At 39.8% G+C, this 15,586-nt stretch overlaps 2 protein-coding genes across 2 annotated transcripts in view; both read right to left on the reverse strand.

Moving 5' to 3' along the window:
* LOC117815219 (guanine nucleotide-binding protein G(i) subunit alpha-2-like) overlaps positions 1–4,160 on the reverse strand; it is a 70,630-nt gene extending 66,470 nt beyond the window's left edge. Inside the window, exon 1 of the mRNA XM_034686811.1 lies at positions 3,340–4,160. Coding sequence (XP_034542702.1) covers positions 3,340–3,457 — 118 coding nt within the window. The 5' untranslated portion in view covers positions 3,458–4,160. The remainder of the gene's footprint in view (positions 1–3,339) is intronic.
* A 1,811-nt stretch (positions 4,161–5,971) lies between these two features.
* Positions 5,972–15,586, reverse strand: part of LOC117823165 (sodium-coupled neutral amino acid transporter 3-like) — a 56,136-nt gene continuing 46,521 nt past the window's right edge. The window contains exons 9-16 of the mRNA XM_034698249.1: positions 15,220–15,278; positions 14,635–14,781; positions 13,739–13,818; positions 13,177–13,277; positions 12,505–12,629; positions 12,164–12,308; positions 9,608–9,711; positions 5,972–9,196 (exon numbers count right to left, since the gene is read on the reverse strand). Of these exons, the coding sequence (XP_034554140.1) occupies positions 9,092–9,196; positions 9,608–9,711; positions 12,164–12,308; positions 12,505–12,629; positions 13,177–13,277; positions 13,739–13,818; positions 14,635–14,781; positions 15,220–15,278 (866 nt within the window). The 3' untranslated portion in view covers positions 5,972–9,091. The remainder of the gene's footprint in view (positions 9,197–9,607; positions 9,712–12,163; positions 12,309–12,504; positions 12,630–13,176; positions 13,278–13,738; positions 13,819–14,634; positions 14,782–15,219; positions 15,279–15,586) is intronic.

The raw sequence follows: 15,586 nt of genomic DNA on the forward strand, positions 1-15,586 counted from the left end.
AGTTAAAGACTATAAATAAACAGAACTGTCTCTCCTCTAAGAAGCATTTCTTTTACTGCAGACAAACATTATGTGCACATTAAAGATTATTAAAGATATTTTGGTGAAGTGTCCGACCATATATATTAAAAGTCACCGCCCCATTCTTATGTGCCCACAGGCAGCATGCAAGCATTCAGTGTGCCGATGTATTTACATAACATCACAAGCCTCTGAGCAAATGTGTTTATGTCCAAGTCTAACTGCTGTGTGTGTGCATGGGTGTGTGTGTGTGCATGGGTGTGTGTGTGTGTGTGTGTGTGTGTGTGTGTGTGTGTGTGTGTGTGTGTGTGTGTGTGTGTGTGTGTGTGTGTGTGTAAATCATGCAGAGATATTTCCTACTACGAGGCTGCTGTTCCCACAGTTTAAGCAGAGCTCACTGCCAAAAGGGAGCTTTTCATGTGCTAAGCTAGGAAAAAGGGGGGTACAGAGCAGAAGAAAAGAGAGAAGAGAGTGAAGTGAGCAGCATTTTTCTTGTTTTTGTAGATGGGGAGGAGATGAAATGTAAATCAAAGAGCAGAATCAGCAGGGAGGCCTGTGAATGAGTGCTTCCTGTTAATGAAAGCTTAAGTCCTCCCTGCTACATTAACTAATGGCTTCTCTGAGGATGCTTAACAAGACGAAACAATCCAATACAGTCATCTTTTTTGGGACGCTGTTAGAGAAGAAAATTGCTCATTGGAATTGTTTGTTTATGTAGGTACGAATATAAAACAGCAGTATTTTGATGAGGCTTTGTGCAAGACTTCCTCAGACTGTCAAAGGAAGGCAGTGTTTCAGAGCAGAGTCAAAAAGAGATCCATCACTCTACTTCTCTGAAACGAGGCTCATCTTTTCAACCTTAAAGCCCGAATCTCATCTCAAAGTCTCTGGAGTTTGCTTCAGGGGAGAGGGACACAAGTGAAGCTTCATTGGACACACAGGGACAGACTGCTTTTTCATGTGAGGCTATTTAGGAAGCAGAGTAGCTTTCCTCAGCTGTTCCATCAGATACCATGGCAGCAGATGTGAGTGCTGAAAGCGTACTCGGAGGCGTGATGTAGCACCTCTGGAAGGATGTCGCACCTCTCTAACACATTCTGGTGTTCAATAGATGAATAATGATTTCAATGGAGACAAAGCATACTTCAGACAATGGCTCCAGAGAAAGAACAGGAGAATGAAACTGAAACATACTCCACTTTTATGTAGGTACTTTAACCTTGTTTGAAATCAAGGCCAAGCCTGGATTTATGAATGCACGACTGCATTCAAACAACTCTTATGAGAACACACATCCACCACTATACATCCCAGGGTTATGTCTTGAAGCGGCCCTTGCATGCTGTGAGATGTATTCAAACTGCACCACTCTTACTTATGTAAAGGTTCATGAACTCTGGGTGCAGATTCAGACCTCTCCTTTAATTCCTGTCAACCTCTACACATAGCAGTGGATGGCAATTACTGATGTGAAACCTGCTGTACAGAGCAGAGTATGTGATTAGCCTTCTAACCAAGGGCACGACTTAACAAGGAGCCGTTTCTTCAAAGACTCGGGGGAGAACATTTCTCCATGTGTTCACTTAGCTGGAGTTTTTGCTTGTGTATCAGGAAAGATGAGAATCAAAACATATAAAGTGCATGGGCTGAACTGAAAATACGAAAAAAAATGACAGCAGATTTAGAAAATATGAAATAATAAATTGAATAATTCTCAATACCTTATCCCAAAAATCTCACAATTCAGCAGTGTCTCCACTGAAGTAAAATCTATTAAAATAAAAAAAATTCCATTCCCTATAGGTTCAGTACATTCAGAATATTACATTGATTACCTTGAGGCTCTAACAGGAGCAACTTCAGGAGTGTAAATCAATGGGCATTAGATGAGACATGTTATCAATGCAGGAATTTACTGATTCCATTCAGACAAATAGTTTGTTTCGCAGCCATGGGAATTGCCGCCTGCATTCTTTTCTTCTCTGAGCTGCATATCAAGTAAGTTTGTGAAGTTCAGAGGAGCCTTATTGCATAAAAACCAGGTAGGAGAAGACGATGGAGGACCTTTTCAAGGTAAGTTGGAAGTAAAATCCAACGCTTTTTCATTTTAATCCCTCTAAAGGCGGTTTTCGACCGCAGGAACTCTACCTCAGAACTAGGGACTTTACCTCTGAACTAAGTGCATTTTGACCGCAGGAACCACCCCCTGCTTGGAGGGTAGTACTATTCAAAGGTCCTGGGACTTTCAGTTGAAGGTAACAGTGTTTGTGGAGTTTACACAGTTGTTGAAACACCGAGGGAGTTCCTGGGAATGCATACTAGTTTAGTTTTGTATTAAGATTTCAAAATCGTATTTAATATCATTTTTCTTCTCCATATACCTGGGACTTCAGCTTGCGGTTGAAACGCAGACAACACTTGGGGCACAGGAACCTTTTAGTTCCGGGGAAAGTAGTTCTGGGGGCTAAAGGACCCTGGAACTCTTGGTCGAAATGCACCTTAACAGACAGTTAGAGGACCAGAAAGCCGTCTAAAAAGGCTTGGAAAGTGTAATTCTGACTAGACTACAGGGGAGTTCTATCAATCAGTTGTTTTATGGAAATGTGTGTGTGTGTGTGTGTGTGTGTGTGTGTGTGTGTGTGTGTGTGTGTGTGTGTGTGTGTGTGTGTGTGAGAGTGAGAGAGAGAGAGCTGTAGCCAGTGCTGGGAACAGTCAGGGGTGTTAACCATCTCAGTCCAAACAGCAGCTCACTCATTATGAAGCAGACCCCGCCATGTCTGACCCCTAAGTTCAGCCCTGCTGGGAGGAAACCACTTAAACCTAAGTAAGACAGCCTATTTTGACTGTACCACCCCCCCCCCCCCCCCCCCCCCCCCCCCAAAAAAAAACACAGTGCGCTGATCTGTCAATCAACACCCAGAGATTAGCATGTCACACATTCCCTTGCATCTTTGTTAGATATGTGCTCCAGGGTGCTGTTTCTACTCCAAACTGTCCCCAAAACTCTCAGTATAGTCTAATAAAAGTATGTAAAGAATGAGGGCAAAGTAAGTCAGGGCATGCTGCTTTTTGACATGTGGTTTAAAAATAAATAAACAAAAAGCTCCAATGTAGCAAGAAAATAACCTAAAAGTGTGGGAGAAAGGAAGGAAGGCCACATCTTGAAGGGACACACATGTTGCTATTTATGGCTTAATAATAATACTGAAGTGTCATCCGAACAAATGGTCAAGTATTTCATGCAGTTGCGCAACTTGTCTGTAGCCACCGATGTGGACATTTTGCAACAAGAGAACATTATTGAGACAGACTACTCACCCAGCAACAGCAGTTTCACTTCTCTCGCTGCCTTCTCTCCATCTTCTCTCAGGTTTTTATCAATCATTTTAGACCTCTCGGCCGCCGCTTTATCTTCCTGACTAACCGTACACCCCATGGTTCCTAGTGCGCGCTTCAGGACTGCTGCTTGGTGGGAAAATGTCACCTGGGAAAAAATATAACGGCGAAGTGCCCAAAAAAAAAAACCCTTATTCAGAAAATAAGAGTCGAAGTTTGAGCGAGGCGACTTCCCTTATTTTTTTTATTTTATTGACGAGTTGCGACAAACGTGATGGAGTCCGTTCATCCACGAGAGGGGAAGAAAATCATAGAAACAGACGATTCACTTCTGAGATATGAACTTGGTTTCTGTCACGTATGAAATGAAATTCCCCAAGACTCGCAAAGCTGATCAGTAAGTCAGAAGCAAGCCAGCAGCGTTTGTGGCTTCTTAAAAAGACTCGAGAAGTTGTCCAGCGTCCAGATCAAAAAAAGTTTTCAGTTGACTTTTGGCTTCAGTTCCTCCAGCAGACCATTAGAGCAGGTTAAACTCGTGAAAACGGGCCACGAAGTTACCGAGAAAAAGTATTCCAGCTGTTGAAAACCGAGCGCACGGATTTTCTCCCTACACAAGCACCTACACGAGGATGACCTGTCTTTTATGTTGTAAATATTATTTGGGTTTAATTTCTTTAGCTGTAACGCATTCTTTCCCCAGCGTTGAGATTTATCACGTTTCAAGCCACACCCGTAGCCGCCGTGAAGTTCCCCTCCGCCCGACAAACAGCAAGACAGACAGCGCCGTCACCTCCCAGCTCCACAGCAGTATAGCCAACCTTCAACAGAAGAGCGCACCGCCCATCCCCAGTGCTTCATGGGAAATGTAGTCAACTACTTCATTCATGAGGCGTTTGAATTACCTACCTTTAAGTTGATATAATTTGTATGGACTACTGGTAAATTAAAAAGACTGGGTGTATGTGTTGCCTTAGAGTAAGAAAAGAGACATTAATCACCACCTGAGAGTTTAATGCACCATCTGCATGGAACTCCCTTCAAAGCACTTTAAAAATGAATGCATTTGTTTCTTTTAGTCATTTTAAATCATTAGTTTTAAACTTTTTAACCTCTGATTGCAGCTGTGTTAACATTTTTTGTTTGTTGTCTGTTTTTAATGGATCATCATTATTTTAAGGTTTTATCTTTTTATTTGCTTGTCATGCATTTTAATGTTTCTTTTACATCTTCGACGTCATTGTAAATGAGGGCTTCACTCTCAATGATTTTTGAGTTTAAATAAAGATAATTAATTAAAAAAATGTAATATGTTGATGTTTATTTTGCAGTAGCTTGCTATTTTGACTCTTAGCTAGCAGCATTGACAGTCTAAATATGACTAGCACATGTGGACTTTACATGCACAGTTTTATTTATTTATTTATTTGTTTGTTTGTTTGTTTGTTTGTTTGTTTGTTTAATTATTTATTCTTTTATTATCTAGTTCAAATTGTAGTCACTTTTATTCTATTTTATCTATTTATGTACTTTATTTATTTAATTTATTTTAAGTATAGTATCTTATTTTCTTTTTATCGTTTAATATTTTAGTGTTTTATTATCTTATAAGTGTATTTTATTTTGGTGATTTTAATTTCCTGTGTTGAGTTTTAACATTTTATTTTACCTCCAGGGAGTTAAGAAATAAGTTCTTCCACTCCAGAATATTGTATTGTTATGTTTCATCAGATCAAGTGGACTAATCATGTCCAGCACAAGTATGTCTGTCTCATAATTCTTCATAAATCGATCTACAGTATACAGTATAAGTATTTAATTCAATAAGTACTGGTCCACCAGTGGATTAGTCTACAAATTCAGTTTAGAAAACTACCTATAAGCCACATATGCTTGATAAAAGTTCTGCTCTGTCGGCATTAGTAATCCCTTTAATCTAAATATTCATCATCTAAGTAGGTTTATCTTGAAAGCTGAGGGTAAGGTGATTTTACTGCAATTTTTAGACATTTATCCACTTTAGACCATGAAGATTTAACTCTATGACATGGTTGATTCAACAGTGATACTCAAAATAAGCCAAATAAACTAGATAACTAACTCTTTTTGTTTTGCTATGCTCATTCCAAACATTCTTCCAATGCATGATAATCATAGATCAACAACTGAGGTTTACCTCAGCCTATTACTGCCACCTTGTGGACGAGCTCCTGGCCGTCAAGATGGGTACTGAGGGTACTATTTTATACAGTCTATGGTACTGACAACCAATTTTTGGGGAATTAGAATTGTTTACCGTTTGCTTTACAGGTGAAATACCAGTAACTTAGTTGAATAAGAATTGAATTAATTTGTCAAGAGCAAAATTAATATAATTTAACTAATTTCAATCACTATCTTGGATCTATTAAATTGGAATGATCTGGAAACTCAACCATGGTTGAACATTCAAAGTAGCTCACACTTTTATTCACTCTTGTTGTTTATATAACATTTGACAATATACAGGAAGATGCATGAAGGAGTAGGTGATTTAGCATTTTAGGGAAACTATAAAAATTGCCAAGACTTATGACTGAAGATGTACACACTTTGAAATTATACTGCTAATATTACACAATATAAAGTCATAAACTGGTACCATACCCCTAGCTAGTGGCAGATTTTAGGCGCTACAGCTTAGACACAACATTCAGGCCTACAATAACAAAAACATGAATAACTTGTTTAATGGACTATTAATTCTGGTGCCAACTAGCGAGGGTAATAATCCTAATCATTCATTTTCTCATAGCTGATAGATGATGGGAGACCAAAGTTCTGTTACCTCATTATCTTTATTGCAACATTGTTTACAGTACAATAACTGCCAGCAACATATTAAAATATATAGAGATGCAAGAAAATAGACATGAATAGAAGGACAGAAGGTTTAAAAGCACTTTGAAAATGATTACATTTATATTTTTAATTGGACTAAAACTTTAATTGCTATTTACATTGTACAAACTAGATATGCATATAGAATATAAAGGGTATACATTTATATACATTATTTATAAATGCTGGCCAATGTCAATATTTAATATGTTACTATTCAATCATACACATTTCAATAAATCACACAAAGAGGGAGACTAACAACAGTAAGATCCAAATAGAGGTCCTCAGAGATCATCTTCTTTCAGCCACTTACATCACACCTCTTCACTTAGTTGCCTCATATTTTTTTGTATTTTGTGAGATTTTCTAAATTTTTGCATGTCATGCACCATTAAAACAGTTGATGACACTCATTTATTTTACCAAAAGGCTTCATCACACATACAATCAAATACTCAACTTGGAAAAGGAAGTTGTGGATATATAGAACCCTTGCATTGGTTAAACAACACCAAACACGAAGTTATGCCCCAGTGGCTGATTCAGATTATTCCCTCTGCATACAGACACATTAAACAATCCAACATCCAGTTATGAAAAACAATGTGGTTTAAAAAGAGGTTTGTTTTGTGACAACTTGACAGGACAATACTACAGCACTCACTGTAGTCTGGTGTAACAGAGTTTATCATTTTAAAATAATGAAATTTAGGCGAATACACCAGCTAACAAACAACTCCAAGTTAGTGGGTTACTGTCTGCCAAGAAGCAGCAAGAGAGTCAAAAGACCCGACTACACCAATGAAGACATACCACTGATTTTCAGGGACAAGAATAACAAAAATATAATGTCATTGCCGGTTTTGCAACCTGCCCTCCTTCTCTTAATCAGATTCAACTGATATGCTGCAAAAAACATTAAACATTACGTTAAAACAGCCGTTAATCCATCAATGGTTGGAGTTGAATGCTTGAATAACACCTCCAATCAGAGTACAGGTCCAGGTTTAACAACACAAATATATATAAGTACTATAGTTCAAATACAGTGGAGTCATGTCTTCTTTTGTTAACCAACACAGACAATTATGTAAACCTCCAACAGTAAATCAAAATAATTAGCAGTTTTATCTACAGAACGGACCAGAGGAGGAAATAACTGATCAGAGAGGCTCACAGAAAAGCTAACTGACATCATTTCAAGTAGTGTTTGAGGAGACATCCATATGTTACCATCAATACATTGTTCATAATCTACATTTAGACTGATCCATTTGTCAATGATCTTGTTATATAAAAGGGACATGCCCATCAATCACATCTATAAAGTATGTGAGTTTCTCACAATTTATTTGCTTGCATTTTAACTCATTAATAGCTACAAGAAGTTGTGCTTATCAAAGGAAAGTGCTATTGCTAACCGCTAACTTTTCAAGATTGTTAAAGAAGACAGTGATCTCATGTCTGCTGTTTCTGTTAGGGCTCAAACTTGTGCTGGACACAGACATACTTACAGACATCTAACTTTTTCTAATCCACTTCATGAAGTGACCCTGTTGTTTTTTTTAATATATATATATATATATATGTTTTGGTTATCTCTGTTTACGTCCAGAAACAATACATCAAAACTTTCAGGTAAAAATCATCACTGCTCGATGATTAAGAACACTGAGTGGTAACTCTCAATTTTTCATTACTTTGATCACTTTTATCAGTACAATCCAACAGATGAGGTCTTGAGTACCATTTATCACGGTCATTTTCACAGTAATACTGAATAAAACACTGAATAATATACGCTCTTTGTTTGTTTGTTTTCATATCAACATCTAGGGGCCAGTTCTAAAGTTTCTGCCTCTCTGATATCCATCACCTCAGAAAGACCTTGGTGTGGTTTATTTCATCAGTCCTTACTGCATCTTCTGAGGTCTTTTTAATCAGGTAGTGAATCACAATAAAAATATACATCTAGTTTATATTGTGTAGGAATGTTACTTAAAATGTGCTCATAACTCTATACCACATACTGTCTGCGGTTTTGCAATATTGCTCCATCAGAGGTGAGGTGTGACTCCACAGCAGCAGCAGCAGTAGCAGTAGCAGCAGCAGCACTTTTCAGTGGAATAGGAGTTAAAGGCTGCATATCTTAAAGGAATAGTTCAACTTTTTCTGGTCTTTTGCCAAGCTAAGTTAACCAGCAGCTAGCTGGGGCTTCAGATTTACCATAGTGGTGTCAACCTCCTCATCCAAATCTCTGCAGAGTAGTGAGGAAGCGTGTTTCCCAGCAATGTTGCACTATTCCTTTCCTTTCATTTCTCTCCATGCTATAACGTGTGCTATAATTTTCAAATGCATTTGCACAGAATGGCAATATAAGTGATTGAAATAACTTAAAGTATTAATAATGATATGATATAAAGTAATAGGTAGGTAAGAAGGTATTATCAATGATTCAATTAATTTCTGGCATTTAAGAGTTCAAATGCAGGGACAGGCATGTAAAGACAGCAGTTTTCTACATTGTGGCTTTTCTGTTTCTGTTTTGTGTACATCCATCCATCTCACAAGGCACAGCCTCTAAATATCAGCTTCACTCACTTATGCGCCTGGCCTATTTTTAAAAATTAACTACTGGCTTTCCAAAAGAAGTCTACTGGCCCTGATCTGCAGTCTCTATTTGGCAGGGAGAAGCTTTTGCACAGACATCCAAAACTCTACACTGTGGCCAATATACTCAAATGGAAATAAAAGGGATCTCAAACATAAGACATTATTCAGAATAAAAACAACAACAGAACAACACAGATCTAAATCTACAATATAAAACCAAGGGAGGGATGGAAGGTGGTGCCTAGTGACCACTGCTGGCTTTGCTGGTGCCTGATGTCCAGTCGATGATGATAAAGCTGAGACTCATTATCATAAACAGGACGCCGATCCCAGCAAAACAGGCAGCCTGGGGAAGGAATGAGAATTGTAATAATTTCTGTGTAATATTTTGTGTAACCTGCTGAGAAAATATCTGAATATTTTAACAACCTAATGCGTTATTTTTTCTTTGCTTACTGAGATAAACATTCCATATATTCAAGAATTTAAACAACCTGACAAACAGTTTGTCTGAATAGTTTGTATTTTCTTATTCAATATACCATCTAAATCAAATTCAACAGCTCTACTTGTGAAACTGATGTAGACACTTACCCCAGGCTGGGAAAGTACACTATTTAAATCTACAGAGCATCTTAAACAGACCATTTATTCTATTATTGATGCTTTATTTTCTGACAGGTCAGCCTACCGTTAGTTACAACTTCTAAACAAGACTTCACTTTTGGTATTGTGGTTGGTATTCTGAGATGCTCACCATGATTTTGGGGACAGAGCGCAGCGGCTCCTCTTCTTTGGGTACAATACGAATGTAGAAGACTGCAGGGAAGATGAAGATGAGACAGGGGGCAGATGTAGCACCTGTAAAAGATAAAAACAGAAAGCTATTTATGAATCTGATGCTTTTGAGATTTTGATTCACTTTGGCTTCCTTTACGATCTGCCAGTCTGATTACATAGAAGTGGGGAAAAAAAAGATAATTCCTCCATGTACAGTTGTACGCATAATCATTAATTCATGTATATGATGACTTTCTACTGACATGGGGTGGGTGACTCTTGGGCAGCCTTAGACTGGTTTTCCTTATATCTTTCTGGAAGAACTTTTTCAGTTCATGCTGGAAAATATGTCTCATCACTAGAAAACCTGTCCTGCGGTGTCCCACAAGGTTCTGTCCTTGGACCCCTGTTGTTTCTCTTTATCTGCTCCCCCTGGGGTATCTTATAAGAACTTTTAAAGACATCTCTTATCACTTCTATGCTGACGACAAGCTCAACAATGTCTCTAAGTTGTCTATCCTGCTTGATTGTGTGGACTGTGTAAAGCGTTGGATGGCAGAGAATTACCTTCAGCTGAATTCAGATAAGACTGAAGTTCTTATCTCAGCTCCTGACCATGTTGTTCCTGAGGTGAAGAGAAGCCTTGGGTTTTTGTCCTCTGCTGTTAAACCTGCCCTATGCAATCTAGCGGTCCAAATGGGCCAGGCCCTTACCCTGGACCAGCATATGAATAGTTTGGTACGTTCTTCTTTTTATCACTTAAGAAATAACGGCAAACTCAGACCTTTTGTGTCCACATTTTGTTTATGATTAATGCTGTCATGCTTTCACGAGAGCGGATGTTAAATCATGCATGGATCCTATTATTCTCTTGACTGGTATCTGTACTTTTCGTTCTTGCAATCAAGCAAGTCAACGCTTGCACTTTCATATAATTATTATGTCCCACAACCAGAAATGGGTACCGATTTTGATCTCAATGTCTAAGCCTGTTGGACTCTTGGACTCATTGGTGCTGTCATAACCTTATATACATTTATTTTACTTTTCTCTTTAGTGTTACATATCTCACAACATTGAAGTGCTCTGCATTGTGATGCTAAAAGTGCGACTCAGAAAAGTCAAAATCTGAAGCTCAATTAGGAGCACTCAGTATGAGGTGTACCATAAGGTCTGATGCTTAATATTTGTAATAATACACTGGCCGTCCCAAAAAAAGTCACACACTCGAATACTTTGTTGGACTGCCTTTAGCTTCGAGTACGGCACGCATTCGCTGTGGCATCGTTAGATGAGCTTCTGCAATGTCACAACATTTAATTCCACCCAGTGTTGCATTCATTTTCCGCCAAGATATTGTATTGATGATGGGAGAGTTGGACCGCTGCGCAGTCTTCTCCAGCACATCCCAAAGATTCTCAGTGGGGCTGAGGTCTGGACTCTGTGGTGGCCAATCCATGTGTGAAAATGATGTATCATGCTCCCTGAACCACTCATTCACAATGCGAGTCTGATGAATCCTGACATTGTCATCTTGGAATATGCCTGTGCCATCAGGAAAGAAACACTATATATTCACGGTATATTCAGGTAGTCAGCTGACCTCGTTCTTTTTGCATAACATTGCTGAACCTAGACCTGACCAACTGCAGCAACCCCAGATCATAACACCACCCCCACAGGCTTGTACGGTCAGCACTAGGCATGATGGGTGCATCACTTCATCCGCCTCTCTTCTTACCCTGTCGTGCCCATCACTGTGGAACAGGGTAAATCTGGACTCGTCAGACCACATGACTTTTTTTTCCACTGCTCCAGTGTCCAATTGTTATGCTCCCTAGAAAATCTCCTTGTTGCCTTGTTTTCTTTGCTTGATAAATGCCAATAATTTCACCCTTCTGAAATAAATTAACATTGTTCCCACAACCACGAGATATGTCTTCTGACCTGGTTGTTTAAAAAATGAGAAGCTATTCACCGCATCAGCTAGGGTTAAATCAGGTGTTGCCAGCTGAAATGTAGCTCTAGCGAAAGTTCAGACGGGAAGACTATGAAAGCAATCACAGCAGTTGTTTAACTCTCCTGTCCCTCGTTCAATAACTCACTCACTTCCAGCTGCATGCTCTGGAGCTGTCATTGGTTAATCAGCGGCGGCTGTCATCCAGTAGCTCAGTGGCCCGCCCTTATCCTCAGCCTATCAACTTTCTGCTGTCTTTTTAAATGTGTCTCTCTCTCCTGCTAGTTCGTTCTTGCATTGATGGTGCGCAGCCCCCAGTAATAATCCAATGGTAGGCTCTTAACTATTTGCTTTGGTAAATGCAGGGGGCAAGTTTAGTTTTTTTGGACAGGCAGTGTCTATAAAAATATGCAAAGGAGACATCTAATGATGCATGATGCATTATATCTTCACTTTCAATAGAGGATTAAAGTTACTCAGGATTCATCAGGGTGTCTTGACTAGTGACTGAGTCTTTCTGAATGTTCGTTCTTCATTTGTCATCACCACTCTCTTTCCAAGGTTGTTCAAACGTACCAATGATCCCAAAGATGCCCAGGATGTTGGGGGCAAAGATGACCAGCAGGTTGATGAATGTGAGCAGAACAGCAGCGATGGCGATGTGGCGGGGCCAGTTGAAGGTCTTGTTGGGAAACATCATCTGCTGGATTGCTCTCCGTACCTTAACATAACCAGAATCAGAATCAGAATCGGCTTTATTGGCCAGGTATGCTTGAACACACAAGGAATTTGACTTGGAATCAATGTAACTGTTTCTTTACATTTTCAAACATAACAAAAAGAAAGGTGCACTCAGAAAATGTTTTTGTTGATTTCAGAGAGAAAGTGTTCACTTTAGGTGCTAAAATCCTACTCACAGGGAATAGCACAATGGGCACAGTGAGTGTGACAGCAGTGAGCACAGCTACACGCACGCACAGAATCAAAGTGTCATACGGGTCGATGCGGCTGTAGGTGTGAAGCAGCTCTGCTTCCACTTCACCTGAAAGAGATGAAAGAGAAGAACACAGAGTAGGTCCAGGAATGATGAAGGGAATACACTTCTCCACAAGCATACAAAACATCATTAGTACCAGTAACATTCATTGAAAAGGATACAGTTATAGAAGCATGTTCGATTTGATATCAAGTGGTATATTCTGTTATAATAAAATGTGTACAGAAGTCAGTGAGTATGCTTTATGTTATAAAACCTCAATATCTCATTGTGCCTCTTCAGTAAAGACTAGTGTTTGTGAGATATGCAATATGACCACCAGAGGGGGCAGATGCATCATGATGCTTTTCAGCCTGCAGAATTATCAAGACTTAATAAAGGGCTGATATGAAAACAAACAAATATGTGGCATTGATTCAATTGCCTGATTAAAAGCATGAATTAGAAACAAAGAAGCAAAATTAGGTAGTGTAGCAGAGAGAGGATAGAGAGGATAGAGAGGATAGAGAGGACAGTGACAGACAGAGAGAGAGAGAGAGAGAGAGAGAGATGAGGTATATCAATGAGAGTAGGGAGGAGGACCAGGCCTCACCATAGAAAGTTAGGTATCCAAAAAGTGCAGCCAGGAAGTACATGCTGTACATGACTGCAATGGAGATGTTGGCCACATGCTGCATCTTTTTCTTGGTGGGACTGAAATCAGAAAATATTGCCATGTGATGTCACACACAAAAACAAGCATTTACGCACATATACACACACACACACACACACACACACACAAATAACAACAGGGCACCCATTGTCACAATGCTGTATACGCCCACTATCAGCGATGTAGCCCAGTCACTGTTAAACACCATCTCCAGTTGTTGGGGCTACTTTTGGAGGAAAAGTATGCCTCACAGATTAATTAGCACATTAAAATCAATCTCAACAAGCAACAGTGGTCCAAAGCAGGATGGTACATTTTAACTTACAACATGCTATATCATACAAGCAGTGCCAACATTTAAAAAATAAAGTGAAAGCAGTGCACGTGACTGGGTTATGATCAGCCAAGCACAAATCAGACATAGTAAGCTGTCCTCGTTGTTATGTAACTGATTCTCTCGTCCAAAAGTTAGCAGGAGCTCTCCAACATTAGAACATACTTGCGCAGCTCTGTGTAGATGGGCAGGACCTCGGGGTGGCACACAAAGGCGAACGCCAGGATGGGGATGGTGTAGGCCGTCTGAAAATGAACCCCAACAGGTCACCATAGATACAGCAGCGCCATCCCAGACGTTTTAACCACCAACCTCGCACTCTACTGTCCATTACTCCCTCTGACACATTACAGAGAGCTAATTGTTTCCCTGTGATTAACTTGGCCTGGCTCTGGCACAGCTTTAGCCTATTTGAGAATGCCTTACTTATAAGCTGCTAAGCAGCAGGGGTTGGTCTTACTACCTTCAGTAAGAAAAAGTCTCATACATCTTAAAGGGATGCCTATAAAGAGTTTAGGAGATTTTATCAGGAACAAGTTGTCAGTATTCGCCAATGCTCTGGAGAAAACTAACATTACGTAACTTGATTTATTAAAACAATCAATCACATTAAAGCAGCAAGCTTTGAGCTGAGTCTTTCTGGGGTTCTCTCCTGTTGTGAGAGTTTGTATTGTGTGTAAAATATTAAGGGTACTTCGAGAAATGTCAGGTCTTTCCCATTTCAATCATTGCCTTCTTCTTTAGCTCACAAAGAGCAAACTGGATTTTCCCACTGTAAGGAAGATAAAGCCAAGGCAATTTTGATTTTCAACAGGAGCGAACAGTTCAGGGATCACTGTCCATCTCTGAACCTTACATTAAATAGAAGGCAATTTTCTTTAATTAACAGCCTGATCTCCCCTCGAGTGCAGCTGAGTGCTCCAGACCAAGTGTGCCTCCATGCTTAGGTTGTGAACTGTCACTGGCAACATGCTGGGGATAACTCTGACGCAAGTGGGTGTCTGTCAGTGCTCATTGCAGTGATGGTGCATCTGCAGACTGAGTGACATGCATAAACCTACTTGTGAGTTGAGATTGGCCATTTTGGGAATACAGGCAGGGTCAATCTCCCCTCCAGGATCTGCCGCACTGACATTGAGCACGCTGGTAGAGCTATTGAATGCAAAGTCCACGAACGGACAAGGGATGTTAAACTTCTTGTAGATGACCTGTACAGTGCAGGAGAGAGGCATTAATGAGAGACAGGCTGTGGAAAACACTTGGCGTACAGACATGTAGAGAGTATGACACTGAGAGAGAAGAGAGGAGAGAGGAGAGAGCAGAGAGCAGAGAGAGAGAGAGAGAGAGAGAGAGAGAGAGAGAGAGAGCAGTGTGTGGATTACAGCTCACACAGCCAAATCTAGGTCAGAGAAAGACAGAGAACCGGCACAGCCTGGAACCGCAGTGTGCAAACATTAGTCCATGGCATTGAGTAGAGAGAGCAGGGAATACTAAAGAGGTGGTGGGAAGGTGGGGAAAAAATCTTGCACCAGACTGATCCCAGTGCATTTTAACATTCTGCTGAATTATTCTGTCAACAAAGAAGAAACAAAAAGAAACAGAATGACATGAAGGGGGCATGTGTTCATCAAAAAGAGAGGACTTACTGAAATGAGGAAGAAAACCATGCAGCTCAGGGAGAAGCCACTAGTGTACCCCAGGTATCCTGAAAGACAAATGTTACATTAAGATTTCTCTTTACTATGGTACTTTAACATGAAGAAAATGCTAATTTAAGCTCTGTATAGAATATGACTGCACTACTCAATTCTAATGACTAATCCCTGGTGAGGAAGAGCAGCATTTTCTTTGCTGTATGGTCTTTGGTGGACTTGTCTTTGATGTCTCAGCAGGGGGGCCGAACTCTTACAAGAGGTCAGCCAATACGCCTCCTTTTCTCACTTACAAATTGGCTTTCCCTGCCTTTTTTTTCTTTATTCCATCTGTCTTATTTCAAAGTCTTTCAAAGTCTTT

Source organism: Notolabrus celidotus, chromosome 1 (assembly GCF_009762535.1).
Source record: "Notolabrus celidotus isolate fNotCel1 chromosome 1, fNotCel1.pri, whole genome shotgun sequence".
NCBI classification, from domain to species: Eukaryota; Metazoa; Chordata; class Actinopteri; order Labriformes; family Labridae; genus Notolabrus; species Notolabrus celidotus.